Below are 16114 nucleotides of genomic sequence, written 5' to 3' on the forward strand. Positions count from 1 at the left end.
GTAAAATGTCCACCCACCGATCCACTAACAGCAAATGAAAACAAAGAAGTAAAATGTAAGAATATTGCATACTTTTAATTTTTTCATTAAAATATATGTATGTTATGTGTGTATATTTTGTACACCACATAATTATGACATCTTCATTACTAGCTAGCACGTTCCCTGACGGCTGGGGCCATGTGTCAATCAATCATCTTTTGGGCCTGACACGGAGTAGGTAGGTAAAGGTTTATTCAAAACTGAACTGTGGGAGAAGAAATACTGATCAGAAAAAAATCTGCAAAGACATCCGTTCCTTTAGTTAATATCGATTTGTCAAGCCATTTGCAAACGTCTTCCCCTTCCTGTATTGCTTTTAGCTCTCTCCAATTTTGGCCAACGGATCAGTGTCCCGGGGTTAGGCTGCATTCACACCTAGCCAGCTTCGAGGCCTGGCTCTAAAGACCGCAAGCGTAGGGAATCCACAACCTGCCTTCAACCTTCTCTTCAGGAGACAAGTTAGCAATTTCCGCCAGGCTGCCCAGAACGCCACTGGCCACTGGCGTTTCCTCCAGACTGCTCAGAACTCCGGAACATCGGGGCGCTTTCCTCCCGCCCACCGAGAGAAAACAGCCGCCCGGGAGCGAGCGCAAGGAACAGCCGCGCCGCCTGGGCCGGGCGGGCCGCAGTGCCGCCCGGGCCCTGTAGGGGGCGCGCGCGGCCGGGGCCGGCCGACCAGAGGAGAGGCGGAGCGCGGGCGGGGGCAGAGCGCTCGAAGCTCGGCGCTTCCTGTTCCGGCGCCAGGAGGAGTCGCGCGCTGCTGGTGCTGCTGCCGCCCCTGTCTCCGTCGCCGCTGCCGTCGGTCAGTTTCGCTCGGTTCTTCAGCGCTCAGTTCCCTCGGACCCATCGCCGCTTCTAGACCTTGCTGCGGGTTCGGATCTTGCCGGGTGAGGCTGCCTTGGCGCTGGCGGGGTCGTGGAGGGGAGCAAAGGAGCACGCCCAAGCGGGACGCGGGCGCAGTAACGGAGATGCCTGAGTCGCCTCTTTGGGGGGCCGGGGGCTAAGGGTTTTTCCCCGTCGTCTTCCTCCCGGCTGCGGGATGTCGCCTCTCTCGCCCCCCAAGGAGAAGGCGTCGGAGGCGGGTGACGTCGCGCCCGATGGGTTTCTCCGCGCGTGACGTCAGGCCTGGCTGGGGGCGGGGCGGGGAGCGGCCTGGCCCCTCCCCCACCCCTTCCCGGGCAGGCGCGACCCGCTCGGAGGCCGGTTCGCTCCGGTTGATCCCGGACTCCTTTTGTTCGTTTGGCCCTTTAGGGCTGCCGGCCTCCCGCCCCTTGGCCCTGACCCCCTCCCCCACTCAATAATTTCCAATGAAAGGGAGAGGGAGGCCTAAACAGATTCTTGATGGAGTCTGTGACGCTAGTTTAAGATTTTTCGCATTGTGACGTTTTGGTCATTATTTTCTAGAGGAGTTGCTAGCAGATACCTTAGATGAATACCCCTGACAGAAACGATGAGAAGTGTTGAGTTCTGTAATACTCCCTTTTTTTAGGATTTAGGAGCGCTTGGTGGCTTTGGACCGTTTTCTTCTGAAAACCAAGAGTAGTGCTTTTAATAAATGAGGATTCTAATGTTGAAGCATCGAACCGTACTCACCTGACTGAAAAAAAAATTTTTTATAGCATTGCTACTAAAGAAATACACACTCGTACACGTGGTGGTTGTATGGGCCTCATTACAGGGGAAGGTAGCCTTCAGAAGTCTTTCAGAAGTTCTTTGTTTAGGAGTGTTCATTGGGCAAGGAGAACAGACATTTTTCTTGATACTGGTGTCTTGAACCTCCTATTCAAAACTAGTTTGTCTCAGAAACTTGAGCTGTGTGTACTGGAATGTCCTTTTCCTCTCTCCAGGAGGAACGGAGACCCAGAGACGACCCCTTAACCGAAATCCTTGGGACCAGTGTGTTTTGGAATTCAGACATCTTTGGATTTTATCTTTAGATTTTAGAAAGACAATAAGGTGCAAAGATGAGAGATCACACCAGCAGAGTCGGGGCAGCATCCCCTAATCCAACAGTAATATTTGTGCAGCGAATAGGGGAGAATTAATGGAAACTGTAAATAGCCTCACGTCAGGTTTTGCCACCAAGTAAGTTTTATGCCAAACCTGGGAGCATTTCTTGCATTTTCAGAGGTTTCTGAACTGAGAACTGTAGATAAAGGTTTGTGGGCCTATCGTAGCAATTTGTAGAAGCTAACATTTGTTGAGTTTTCGCTATGTGCCAGACAGTGACCGAGAGAGTTGTTTATTATGTGAGTCAGCAAATCTTTGAGGTGGATGCTACTCCTGTCTGCTTTCACCTCTGGGGTTTGCACAGCTCGGCTTGTGCAGAGCCAGCCAGTGAAGTGCAGTGTTACGTAGTCTGTCATACTGTTGGCGTTCACTCTTTTAACCATAAGTAATATGCCCGTACACAGAGGAAGACAAGATAATGTGTCTGTTTTCCGGGCACTTTTATTATAGGCACTTGATTTACCAGTCCCATTTAGTCTCTCCTGTGACTGGCCCGTTCTTTATAGTTGAAGTAACAGGTTCATTCAGGTGAGCTGACTCTGACATTCAAACCTTGGTCTAGAGACTCTCTGCTAAGGCTTTCATATTCCTCCATTTTCTACATTCTAACCAATTTGAACTGCTTACACCAGGGGCCCCCAACCGCCAGGCCACGGACCCATACGGACCCGCACGTCCGTGGCCAGTTAGGAACCCGGCAGCACGGCAGGAGGTGAGCTGCGGGTGAGCGAGCGAAGCTTCATCTGCCTGCCGCTCCCCATCACTCGCATTACCGCCTGAGCCATCCCCCCCCCACCCCCGCTTCCGTGGAAAATTTGTTTTCCGTGAAACCGGCCCCTGGTGCCGAAAAGGTTGGGCACCGCTGGCTTACACTTCCCACAGATCTCTTGTCCCCCTCTCAGCTTTTGCACAAACTGCTCCTTTCCCTAGGGCCTATCGCACCTCATTGTTCTCCCAGACTGCAGAGGCACCACTCCTCGGGACTCCTCGTCTGATACTCCTTTCCTTGATTCCTTTAGGAGCTTTTCGAGGTGCTCCCATAGTGCCCTGCGCTTACTCCAGGTAACCTACTGTTTAAGTGGTAATTCTCCGCCATACTGTGAACGCCTTTAAGCGTTTATTCCATGCAGTACTATTCATTTCCCCAAGGCCCAACGCAGTACCTGGCACTTACGTTCCATTAAGTATCTGAATGTAGAAAATACGACTGACATGAGGTTGTGGGGAAAAAAATTTTTTTAATTACATGTTTTTAAGTAATTTAAAATGTTCAAAAACTTGCAGAGCCCCAATTTCTTGAGTTGCCCAAATGTAAATTAGTGTATCTGATAAACGCCAATACTAAAATTTATCCTATACGTTCATTCAAAATTTATATTTTCAGTACAGTATATTACCACTACTGTATCCTCTCTCCATACTAAACAAAACCATGCAAAAATCCTGATTTCCCTTAGTGACTCTTAATAAATATGTTACTTGTTTATAACTGTAGATTATTAAATATTTTATTTATCTGTGAAGTAGTCGGGAATTATAACTTTTGCTGATGGGAAGATGGTCTCTGGTTAAAAAGTTTGCCTTTGTCAAAAGATTCAGACGAAAGGATTGGTGTCCATGTTTCATAACTGTGTAGTCCCATACTGTTTATGACTCCACTACAATTTGATGGCCTATTGAAATATTCCTTTCCAATAGTCACTAGTAATTTATGGAGTTCAACTTTTTTAAACCTCCCCATGATAGAATTACCATTTTTACTCTAAAGGTCATACGCTTACAGAAATGTTTTACTTTTCTAGTGCATGTTGAAAGAAATTTTGTACTCTTGTTTTAAAATTACTCCTCAGAAAATACAATGATTGGGCTTCCCTGGTGGCGCAGTGGTTTAGAATCCGCCTGCCAATGCAGGGGACATGGGTTCGAGCCCTGGTCCGGGAAGATCCCACATGCCGCGGAGCAACTAAACCCATGCGCCACAACTACTGAGCCTGCACTCTAGAGCTCGCAAGCCACAACTACTGAGCCCTCATGCCACAACTACTAAAGCCCACGCGCCTAGAGCCCATGGTCCGCAGCAAGAGAAGCCACCGCAATGAGAAGCCCGTGCACCGCAATGAAGAGTAGCCCCTGCTTGCCACAACTAGAGAAAGCCCACACGCAGCAACGAAGACCCAACACAGCCAAAAATTTTAAAAAATAAAAATACAGTGATTATTCTTCACATAATGTGTACTGCCATAAAGTATTAACGGAAAGTTTTGGAAGTGATAGCTTTAGATTATTCTGAAAAGAAAAATTAAAATCTTCCTTGATTTTACACTTTTTTTTTCCTAGTTCAAGGTTGCATTGGCCTCATCTTAATTAGCATAATCCATATGTTTGGGAATCGTTTTTTAGAAAATCTAGGGTTTGGAGAATCCCCTGGCGGTCCATTGGTTAGGACTTGGCACTTTCACTGCTGGGGCCCCAGGTTCAATCCCTGGTAGGGGAGCTAAGATTCCAAAAGCCACGTGGCACGGCCAAAAAAAAGAAATAAAAAAAGAAAACCTAGGGGTTTTTGTGGGGTTTTTTTTTACATTCTGCAACTCTTCTCATATTGGAATAGTGATGTCCAACTCTATTTATTAACCTTTTTATGATGAAAGTATTCTCCAAATAATAAATTGGAATGTTTCCAATTAATATGAACACTGTTTATTCTAGGCATGGAGAGCAGGTCACTTTACTATGCAGTTCTGTAGAACAGGAAGTGACTTATTTCTAATCCCTTTGGTCAGGGCTTTATTATTTCCTCTATCTTTCAGGATTTGATTTTGAATTTAAACTTTTGAAAGCCAGAGTTGTGAATCAGTTTGATATTATTAACTAATGGAATACGATATTTTTATGTAATGCTATGATTAATTAACCATAGGTTTTCAAAAACTAAGAGGGAGATGAGTAATTCTGAAAACCCAAACTGTAAGACCACGTGAAATTCAATGAGTTGCTTAGTTGGTTAGGTTTTCTGCTCCAGAATTAGTGTGAACTTTGATACAGAACTATTTTCTGTTTCGAAAAGGCTCACCCTGTTTGAAAAGAATGTTAGTCTTAGGTAGACTTTAAACTTGTTGTGCACGGATAAACTTTAGTCCTAAGAATTTACTATTGTGTGATGTGACATTTTAGTATAAAACAAACCTTAACATGGGAATGACTAGATAATTGTATTTGCTATACATTCATGATGTGTTTTTTAATATTATGAATTAAGAGCAGGGTTATAGCAGTTGCAGCAGTAGGCTTCCTGTTCATTTTCTTTATCATTCCTCATGATAACCAAATCATAAATAATAAATCTGTAAATGCAAGGATGGCTCAATATTAAGCAATATATATGTAACTATATTGTGTATTGATGGGACAAAGGAGAAGAACTGCAAGATCAACTCATTAGATGCCAAAAATCATCTGAAGAAATTCAGTGTTGGGTTTTTTATTTTTAACTAGCAAAATAGGAGTAAGTAAGTCTAGCAAAATAGGCATAGATAGAAACTTCCTTACTGTAATTTTTTTTTAATCTCAAAACTAAAAATGAGTCATATATAAACATTAGAAGCATTCCCAGGAGAGTTGAGAAGAAGTCTACTGTGCTCACACTATCTTATTTAATATTTCATTGTTGTTTAAGTCCTAGCTTAGGCAAAAGAGAAAATAGGTGTAAATACTGCAAAGAGAAGGTAAAATTATTTTTGGCTAATGACATAATTCTTTATCTGCAGATTCCAGAGAGTCAACTGAGAGACTTTCAGGATAAAATAATTCAATAATGTCACTGCTTACAAAAGTAATACACTAAAATTTGAAAGGCTTTCCCATATATGAACAACCAATTAGAAAATATAATGGAAGAACCAATTTACAACCACAAGAAAACGTTTACCATTTAGAAATCTAACTCACAAAAAATGTGTAGGAGTCTTGATTTTTAAAAACTACTGAGTGATAATAAATGACAGTGATGGGAACTAGGAAGACATACCTTGTTCTTGAATGAGAATATTTTATACTTTAAATGTATGAAATGTCCCCTAAATTAATCTGTAAATTTAATGTGTTTTTTTTTGTTGTGTTGTTGGGTTTTGTTTGTTTGTTTTGTTTTTTTACAAAATGATCTAGAAAAAATAAGCATGAAAATATTCAGGAAAATCTGAAATAAACAGTAATAGTAGGTCATAAAGTTTGTTTAAAATTTAAAGCTGCCCTGATAAGATGAGATGTTATAGTGTGGATCAGTAGGTAAGAATAGAGTTCACAATACCTTTGGGAAATGATGGAGGCTCTATGACTTGGTGGTTAAGAGCCTTGGCTCTGGGGGCTTCCCTGGTGGCACAGTGGTTAAGAATCTGCCTGCCAATGCAGGGGACAGGGGTTCGAGCTCTGGTCCAGGAAGATCCCACATGCCACAGAGCAACTAAGCCCGAGCGCCACAACTACTGAAGCCCACGCGCCTAGAGCCCGTGCTCCGCAACAAGAGAAGCCACCACAATGAGAAGCCGGCGCACTGCAACGAAGAGTAGCCCCCGCTCGCCGCAACTAGAGAAAAGCCCGCGCACAGCAACAAAGACCCGATGCAGCCAAAAATACATAAATAAATAAATAAATGTATTTAAAAAAAAAAAGAATCTGCCTGCCAATGCAGGGGACACAGCTTCGAGCCCTGGTCCGGGAAGATCCCACATGCTGCGGGGCAACCAAGCCCATGCACCACAGCTACTGAGCCTGCGCGCCTAGAGCCTGTGCTCCGCAACAAGAGAAGCTACTGCAGTGAGAAGCCCGTGCACCACCAAGAAGAGTAGCCCCTGCTCACCACAACTAGAGAAAGCCCACGCACAGCAACGAAGACCCAACACAGCCAAAAATAAATAAAATAAATAAATTTATTTTAAATATATATATATTTAAAAAAAAAAAAAGAGCCTTGGCTCTGCAGTCAGACGATATCTGGATTTGAATCTCTTCTCTGCTTGTCACTAGCTCTGATCTTAAACAGGGTAACTTGCTAAGCTTCCTTTTCTCCAGCTGTACACTGAGAGTGGTAATAGAATCTGCATCTATTAAATGAGGTTATACACCTAAAGCACTTAGCATGGTGCCTGTTCCATGATATATTTACATATATGTGTGTATGTATATATATTCAGTGTTTGTTGTCAATAGCAACTGTAGAATGTGTTAAAGGTAGCTTGTCAAATGGGTTCGAGCCCTGGTCCGGGAAGATCCCACATGCCGCAGACCAACTAAGCCTGTGCACCACAACTACTGAGCCTGCGCTCTGGAGCCTGCGCTCCACAACAAGAGAAGCTCCCGCTCACCGCAACTAGAGAAAAGCCCGTGCGCAGCAACGAAGACCCAATGCAGCCAAAAATAAAAATAAATAAATAATAAATAAATTTAAAAAAAAAAGAAGGTAGCTTGCCAAGTCTGTTGAAAAAAGATAGATTATTCAGTAATTGTTGTTTGAAAGAACAAAGATTTTAAACAAGTTAAACCATAGAAGTACTATTAGAAAGTATAGGTGAATTTTTTTTGTGTCATATGACAAACATCTAATTTCCTTAATGTCTTACAAAGCATTAAAAAAAAAGATGTACTACTAAGTAGTAAAATGATCAAAGGCAAAATAGAGTCCATACTGTGTTATTCTATTTATGTGAAGTCAAGGAACAAGAGAAAACTAAGAAAGTGCTGAGTGGCAAAGGGGAATTGATTGGAACGTGGCACAAGTAAACCTATGGAGTGAAGGAAATGTTCTGTCTTGGATGGTTACAGGGGCATATGCAACTGTCAGAGCTTGTTTACCTGAACACTGATCCGTGCATTTTATTGAAAGTTAATTATACTTCAATTATAAAAATTGATAAAAGTGGTCCAAGGGCATGAGCATATTCACAGAAGAAGAAGTCTAAATGTGGTATTAAATTTAAATGGTGCTCTACTTTCACTTAATTAAAGAAATGTAAGTTAAAACAAGATGCCAATTTTTAACCTATCATAATGGAAAATGATTTATAAATTTAATAACATCCAGTGGTGAAGAGGAGTTTTAAAAAGGTAGAGTGTAAATTGGCATGGGCTTTTTGAGATGGATTTTAGATGACCTTACCTGTTGACTATGTATTTCACTTCTATACTTTTTCCTGGTGATAGACTCAAAAAGATAGGTGTTTAAAGATGTTCACTGTGTCATTGTTTAAAACAATTCAAACTGTGAACAACCTAAACTGCCACCAACTTGAGACTGTAAACTAAATTATGGATCACTTTTATATGATGTGCAGCCAGTAAAAAGGGATGAAGTTTACAGAGGTGTATGAACTATTATGGAAATTTTTCCTATATAAAGAAAATCATTATATAAATGATTAAGATTCCATTTAAGTAAAAATAGTGTATGCATAGTTCCTTAAAGAATATATAAGAAATTAAACACTGGTTTTGAAATATTCCTTCTTTCTTTTTTTTTTTTTTTTTTGTTTGTTTGGTTTTGTTTTTAGGAAAATGTCTGATGAATTTTCGGTAAGTTGATGCATTTACTCTTCATAAGTTTTTTGGCTCTTAGAAAAAAGACATGGTCCTAACTGTGGGCCCTAAGTCTTCCAATGTAAAAGAGATGCTTTTTGTGATTCTTGGTTTTTGTTTTTGTTTTTGTTTTTTTAGCATGTGATTTTGATAGATGATTTGCCTTAATTTACTTAGCTATGTTTGAAAATGCATTCTGTCGTATTTATTTCTTTATGAATCCTTAAGTAAAAAATTTTTTAAAGGGTTACTTCTGTTCTCTTTTAACCTGATAGTGTTAATAATAGCCAACATTTATTGAAAATTATATACCAGGCACTATGTTAAGTGCATTAAATGAGTTATCTCATTTAGGCCTCAGGTTAACCCTAAACTGTTGTTTTGAAAATGAGGAAACTGAAGCTCAGAGAGGGTATGTAACTTACTTGAGGTAAAGCCAGGATCGAGATCACACTATGTTGATCAGTTGTATTTAGAAAACTTGAGCTTCTCTGAGGAATTTGCATTGTAAAGCTGCTATTCGAGGTAACTCCTAAATTTTGTATTAAATGAGTTGTTTTTTAAAAAACTGAACAGCTTGGCTTTTGAAGAATCCCTGACCCTATAGCTTACTATCCTTTATGGGTTTGTAATTATGTTTGGCATTGCTTGTCCCTGAATAAGGTCAATAAGACACGCCTGTTTTGTATTCCAGTTGGCAGATGCACTACCTGAACACTCCCCTGCCAAAACCTCTGCTGTGAGCAATACAAAACCCGGCCAACCTCCTCAAGGCTGGCCAGGTTCCAACCCTTGGAATAACCCAAGTGCTCCACCTTCTGTGCCATCTGGACTCCCACCAAGTGCAACACCCTCCACTGTGCCTTTTGGACCAGCACCAACAGGAATGTATCCCTCTGTGCCTCCCACCGGACCACCTCCAGGACCCCCTGCACCCTTTCCTCCTTCTGGACCATCATGCCCCCCACCTGGTGGTCCTTATCCAGCCCCAACTGTGCCAGGCCCTGGCCCCACAGGGCCATATCCTACACCAAATATGCCCTTTCCAGAGCTTCCGAGACCATATGGTGCGCCCACAGATCCAGCCGCAGCTGGTCCTTTAGGTCCATGGGGATCCATGTCTTCTGGACCTTGGGCACCAGGAATGGGAGGGCAGTATCCCACCCCTAATATGCCATATCCATCTCCAGGGCCGTATCCCGCTCCTCCTCCTCCCCAAGCACCAGGGGCTGCACCACCTGTTCCGTGGGGCACTGTTCCACCAGGAGCCTGGGGACCACCAGCGCCATATCCTGCGCCTGCAGGATCATATCCCACACCAGGACTCTATCCCAGTCCCAATAATCCTTTTCAAGTGCCTTCAGGACCTTCCGGTGCTCCACCGATGCCCGGTGGCCCCCATGTGAGTGTTTAATTTGTTATTTAACATGCAGTAATAGTCCCATAAGCACAACTGAAAGATTGTCTCCAGTTTCGGATGGAAGATTAGAAAGCTTTTAAACCTTTTTTAAAAAGGTGTGTGTATATTAAAAAAGAGTAAATTTCAAACTTCAGGTAAACTTAGGTAAAGCATTTAAAAGGATGAAAACACAATATTCCTGGTACTAAAAATAGAAAAATTCCCCAAATATCCCCAAAGACTTTGTAATGTAGTAAGCAGTGTCCTCAGCAGCATCGTTGAGGTAAACTCAAAGATGTGTTTCATTGGATTTTTTTTTTTTTTTAACATTTCTCAGTACTGTTTTATAGCATCACACCAAAGCACAAGTTCATTAAAAGTAATCTCTGCCAGTCTGGCTAGATATAGAGGTAGATTTTTAGAGAATCCAGGGCAGTGAATGTGTAACGTTGCCCACCTTTAATGCAACTGTCCATAGTGTTTCTCAGCCAAGGTTTTGTTAGATCCTTAACAGTACTGAGCTCAAGATTATACCACTCTCTGCATTGCCAATTATATGTAATGCTGTGTGCTTTACTGTCAGCCAAGGTGGAGTAGGGTTGACATCTTAGTTGAGGACCCTTTCGTGGGCGTATAACCAAATAGAAAAGCACCCTGTTTCCCCATGAACTGAGCCAAGTCAGATGCTCCATAGGGGCGAAAAAATCTATTTATTCTTAACAAAGTACTAATCAGATCTCCAACCAGAGTAATCAAACATCCACCTCAATTGCAAAGGAGAAATACCTTAATAAAGTGCCCCTAAAACTTCTTTTCATTAGTGTAACTTTTTGCTCTATATATATTGTCTTAAAAAATTACTTTTGTAAATTGTATGCCAGAATAAGTGAGGTGATTAGCTGTTTGGCTTTATTAAGCAATAAGTTTATTTTAAGCCACAGCAAGGAGTTAATAAACTCCATTTACAAAATCTAGAAGTTTACTTTTTCTTTTTTCTATTGCAGTCTTACCATTAAGTTAACAATGGATGAAGAGATGACGCTTTGCTTTTTGAAGTACATATATATATATGCACTTGAATGCATATATAAAAATTGCTGTTTCACTATTCTTAGAGGGCATTCATGAAAGAACAACTCTTGCACCTCTCAGAAGATATCTGCCTCTTGTGCTTGGATGTATAGTACATCTGATGGAAACAATCAGATAAAAATGTAAAAGTAAATCATTCAAATGTGATTTTTATTCGGTTTTTATGGAAAGTTAAAGTAATTAAGTATATTGAATAGCTCTTTGATACAATTTGTTTAAAACAAATTTTTGATTTGTTTAAATTATGAAACTAAATACTTATATTATCACTTTTTTCCCTAAATAAACACACTTTGAAAACAATCACATTGTCATAATTTAAACAAATGATGCCTCTCAACATCTTGAGCTGCTCTATCTATAGGATAAATAAACCTGGTCCTTCTGAGGTTATCTTTTGGATATACATTTTAAAACTTGGTAATTATTGTCAGATGTTGAGTTCATTTTTATCCTTGAGCTTTTAGTAAAAACTTTACTTCATTTTGAGTTCCACCTGATTTATTTTTAGCCATATGGGTCATACAGCTCTAAAATCTGCCCTTTATGGAAACTGTTTTCTTTTTAATGCAGGCCAACATGTATATGTAAATTATATTCTTAGAGAATTGGTGATCTCTTTGTACTTGTAGAATAGATTATGATGTGTCCATATTACTTTGGAAAGAGCTCAAGGAAGGAAATATTTCTCTCCTTTGTCTTGAACTTCAAACTAGAAGAGACCCTAGGAACTGCTTCATAGTAACAAGTAATTTGCATTCCCACAAAACACTCTTCTACAGGACCCTTCCTGTAGGCCCCTCTCCCTCGGTTCTTTAGAAGGAGCACTTCCCTTAATTCCATCCTGATGTGGAAAACTGGCACACTCTAGGGGTCTGTCACAAACACAGAAGTTATGTTTAGAGAACGTTAGTCATACAGACATGACTGTTCTCTTTGTACAAGTGTGATCGAAACACGTTACGTCTTTCAGAGTCTGGTTAAGCTATGTCATCGTCTCTTGCATAGTTTTCCTGGATCTGTTTGTAACGTGCTTATGGCTAACAGTTCAGTTCTGTATTTGTTGACAGGTAAGACAGGTAAATAGGTAGAAGAATGAGTGCCATCCTCAAAAATTACTCTCTAGCTGTAACACTGAGAATAATCATAAAGTGTAGATCTCTGCAATTGAGTTTAAAGCAGTGTGACTGTGTTACTTAAAAATAAGTGTTGTTTGTAACCTCCAGAACAGCTTTTTGGCACCTTATCTTTAAAACCGATTTTTAGATTTGGGATAGAACTGACCATGTTATTTGTCAAATTTTGAATGTATCCATTAGGTTACTAAAATGTATTGTGACTTTCTTGACCAGTATATGAGAGATTTATGCTGGAGCTCTTACCTTTGCTTAGAAATAAAATATTTAGTAGTTTATTTCTCTTATAGTTAAAATGTCAAGAATGCCAAATGCTGCCAATTTAATGGTTTGATAGCTACCTCCTTTTAAGAAAGCAAGATTGTCACCTTTGAGAGGAACACTCAGTATTTAGGCCTCCCTTAAGTAGATGATAGATTCAGGCTTTCAGAATTGAAACTAATTTGTTTAGATATTTTCAGACTGGGGAATTTTAGACAGCCCTTTCATAGTGGCACAGTCTTTTTTTCTTTCACTTCTTTGCAGGGACAAGTGGCAGCTATCTGTAACACTCTTGGAATCTGTTGCAGCCTTCAATTTATAAGGCAGTAGCCTTAGAAGGTGTCATAGCTTAACTTATCAATCAACATCATAATGTCAGCTAACTCTGGAGGGATGATAGGCAAAGTGAGATGGCAGCAAAGGTATCTCTCCTTTTGGTTATTTTGGTTGTTCTACCTTGGAGTAAGTTGACAACTCTGGCTTTAGAAAAATATTTAACACTAGAGAGGATAACGTTTGACTACAAGAAGAATAGGTAGCAAGTTTGGGAATCTGTTATCGTGGAGTCCATTTACTATCAGAGAAAATCTTATGCTAAAGGATTTGAAGGGCCATGAATACCAGATTTGGCATTATTACCCCTTATAAGTATATTAACTGCTGGTGACCCATACTGCCCAGTGTGCCCTAGATGATACTGCCATTTTAAATTTGGCTCTTCGAGGATTTTCCAACTGATTTTTGGGAAATTTTTTTTAAACATAAGAATTGAAATCAAAGGGAATAGAATTTGCTTTTACATTCTTTTTAATTTCCAAGCATCATTTCTCAACTTGAGGGAGGGGCATCTCAATTCTTGTGGGTACTTGGGGGCAAAAGGTATTTTTAGGTTCAGGGTGGAGTTAAGAAAAGCAGAAGTTGTTTCAAGGGAGGAATGGAGGAAAGCATCTAAGAAGGTTTTTGTCTTTACAGGGGGATAATGTTGCTTTTAAAACAAGTTATGCTAGGCTGAGATTGGTTTGTGGAAGAGACTGCTTGTTAGAAAGTATGTTTGGTCTTAAGGGAACATGGAGTACGGAATATGCTGGCATTTGGACTTTCAGAGCAGGAATTTTAAGATAAATTTGATGGAGATAGTTGAGATGTGTTGAGTAATAGTGTTTCTGAAGTTAGAATCTTAGATTTTGAAATGTTGAGCCTAAAAATGACAATGAAAAATTAAAGTATAGACCTTAGGTCCTCATTCACACACTCAGTCCTCAAGAATCAAGGCTCCTTAAAGGAGTGCTTACAATGCCTTGGCTTGTCTGAACTGGACCCGGCCTGACATTTTTTCATGCTTTTGAAGATGGCTGTTTACAGCTGTGACTCCATAGCCCTGTTTTCTGTAAAGTAATATATTGATTATTTGGGAATAGACAATACATTTTTTTAATTACCCAAGGGCCTCCTTCATTCTTTGTCAGTTTTACTGTTTATTGTTTTCAGCAGAGAATAATAAAAGGGCAGAGAAGAAAGGGGGTGAATTTTGGGCCTTGGTCTGTCATACCACTACAATGGGATATTGGAATATTTTCTAGGAAAGAAGTCAGTTTTTCCCCTGCTTTTTTTACCTCACACTTATTAGTGCTACCTGTTGTAGTCAAATGTACAGCTTTTGAAACTACTTGTGTGTATCAACATAGCTCTACTCAGAGTTTCAATTAAAATACTGTGCCTAGTTTGCATATCAATCAGTTGCCTACACTTCCAAAAGATTCGTGCCAGTGTCTTCCTTCCTCACCCTGAATAATCTAGTGCTAGATTTATAAAATGCCTGGTTTATAAACCTTGGAAATTAAACCTAAGCACAGACCTTCAAGTGTTCAAGTTTTTGAAAAGCGTAAGGCTTGATTCAGATGAATCACACTGATCCACTGTACTGTGCATAGAAAGTGGTGGGTGGCTTTCAGGGAAGACTATAATTTTATTTTAATAAAGCAATACTTAGTATTGAAGACAGACACTGTTTGTTTTATTTTCAGAATTCTGCCAAGTAAAACAAAAATTGCCAATAAAATAATCAGTATTAAAGAAATGGCCATGCAAGCTTCTGGCAATAGACAGCATCTGAAAACTGCATTCATTCAGCAGACTCTCAGATGTCCATGATCCAGGTGCTTTGCCAGATGCCAGAGATACGGAGATGAAGAGAATGCCTGTCTTTCAGAGGCTTACAGCCTAGGGGGAGGCATTACAGAATTGATGAGTACATCCAGTATTAGTTTACCTGGACAAACATATTTTAGTGTTGCCGCTGGTGGAATTTATAGACTAGCCTTTGGGCATTTAAAGAACAAAGTAGGGCATACCTTTTTTTAAAGTAAGAAAATGCTTTCAAGACTGTAGTGTTTGTCAGTGCAACTATCAAGAGTGCAAAGTAATGGGATGTTTTTTTCCTCTAATTTTCCCCTGGATAAAGGCACTTTCACTGCCTGTCACTGATTAGTAGATCCTGATCTATTGCCATTAAGTAAACTTGACTTCTTATGCGTGTTCTATAAAGCATTTTTTTCCTTGATATTTTTATATTTTTTCTTGATATTGTGATTTTTTTCATTGACTTAATAATGACAAATTTAATGTATGTAATTGTCTATGCATTTTAAGTTAAACTGCCTAAAATGTGATTTGACACATACACATTTGTTTGTATTATGAACTGTAAGCAATCTGTTTGAGATGTTAGGTTTTATCACCTGCTGCTGTATTTGTAAACAAAGACAAATGTTGCTTTAAGACGTAATTATAATTAGGAATAGTCTATGGATGTGATACTTGATATTTTTTAAGATAAACTTGTTTGCTTTTGTGTATTACACCTGAAAAGTTTTTTTTTAAAATGTATTTTCATGGTTTCACAGTTTTTCCATTTATTTTAATCTTTAGGCCCAATTCTGGGCTTCCCAGAGCAAGTCCAGAGCTTGATTAACTGCAAATTTGTTGTCATAAAGAGAGAAAGAAAAACAGCCCGAGACATCCCTCTGTATGTGATCTGCCATTCACTAAGGCATTTAAATAGGCTGCCTGGGAACAACCCCTCCTCCACAAACCATCTTTCAGCAACACATTGTCCGCTGTGAGGATTTCCTCTTCTCCCTTCAAGGCTAGCCTATGCTTTGTAACCAGTTTATCTACACATGAAGTCAGGGAACTTTCCCTATCTGCCCCTGCTGCCACCACCCCGCTTTCTTTTATGAAAGATACTGCTATGCCTGTAGTAAGGGTCACATTATTAAACTTGGTGTATAGTTGCTGTTTTCTTTCCACAGGGGGTTTGCTAGCCTTTCTTGAAACCCAGTGTGAGTGGGGCTATAAACAAGTGAATAATTTGTGGTATATTCTGTTTTTGGAAAGGATTTCTGCTTTTTGCCTTTGGACAAAAAAAACATAAATTTTTAAAGTTGTATTTGATGTCTTAACATATCTCCTAAAAGTACCCACCTAAAGTGGAGCTGTGAAATAGGTAGTGAAATATAAGATCACTCTGGAGCAGGGCTGGGGGTTTCCCATCGTGAAATGACATTCCTTTGACAAACACATTCTTGCCTGGGTACCTGACACAAGCAGG

General features: G+C 40.1%; 1 protein-coding gene across 4 annotated transcripts; it reads left to right on the forward strand.

The window, feature by feature from the left end:
* Window positions 1–759: 759 nt before the first annotated feature.
* Window positions 760–15307, forward strand: MAPK1IP1L (mitogen-activated protein kinase 1 interacting protein 1 like). Of its 4 annotated transcripts, XM_061180856.1 has the most exons (6): window positions 760–929; window positions 2685–2764; window positions 3072–3114; window positions 8592–8613; window positions 9311–10018; window positions 11020–15307. In XM_061180856.1, exons 4-6 carry the CDS (start codon window positions 8596–8598, stop codon window positions 11029–11031), a joined length of 738 nt encoding a protein of 245 aa, XP_061036839.1. In that variant the 5' UTR covers window positions 760–929; window positions 2685–2764; window positions 3072–3114; window positions 8592–8595; the 3' UTR covers window positions 11032–15307. The 4 variants fall into 4 exon arrangements, with proteins under 4 accessions (XP_061036839.1, XP_061036837.1, XP_061036840.1 ...); XM_061180854.1 differs by lacking the exons at window positions 2685–2764; window positions 3072–3114 and adding an exon at window positions 1890–2127; XM_061180857.1 differs by lacking the exon at window positions 2685–2764.
* The last annotated feature ends 807 nt before the right edge of the window (window positions 15308–16114 follow it).

This window comes from Eubalaena glacialis, chromosome 2, assembly GCF_028564815.1.
Source record: "Eubalaena glacialis isolate mEubGla1 chromosome 2, mEubGla1.1.hap2.+ XY, whole genome shotgun sequence".
NCBI lineage: Eukaryota > Metazoa > Chordata > Mammalia > Artiodactyla > Balaenidae > Eubalaena > Eubalaena glacialis.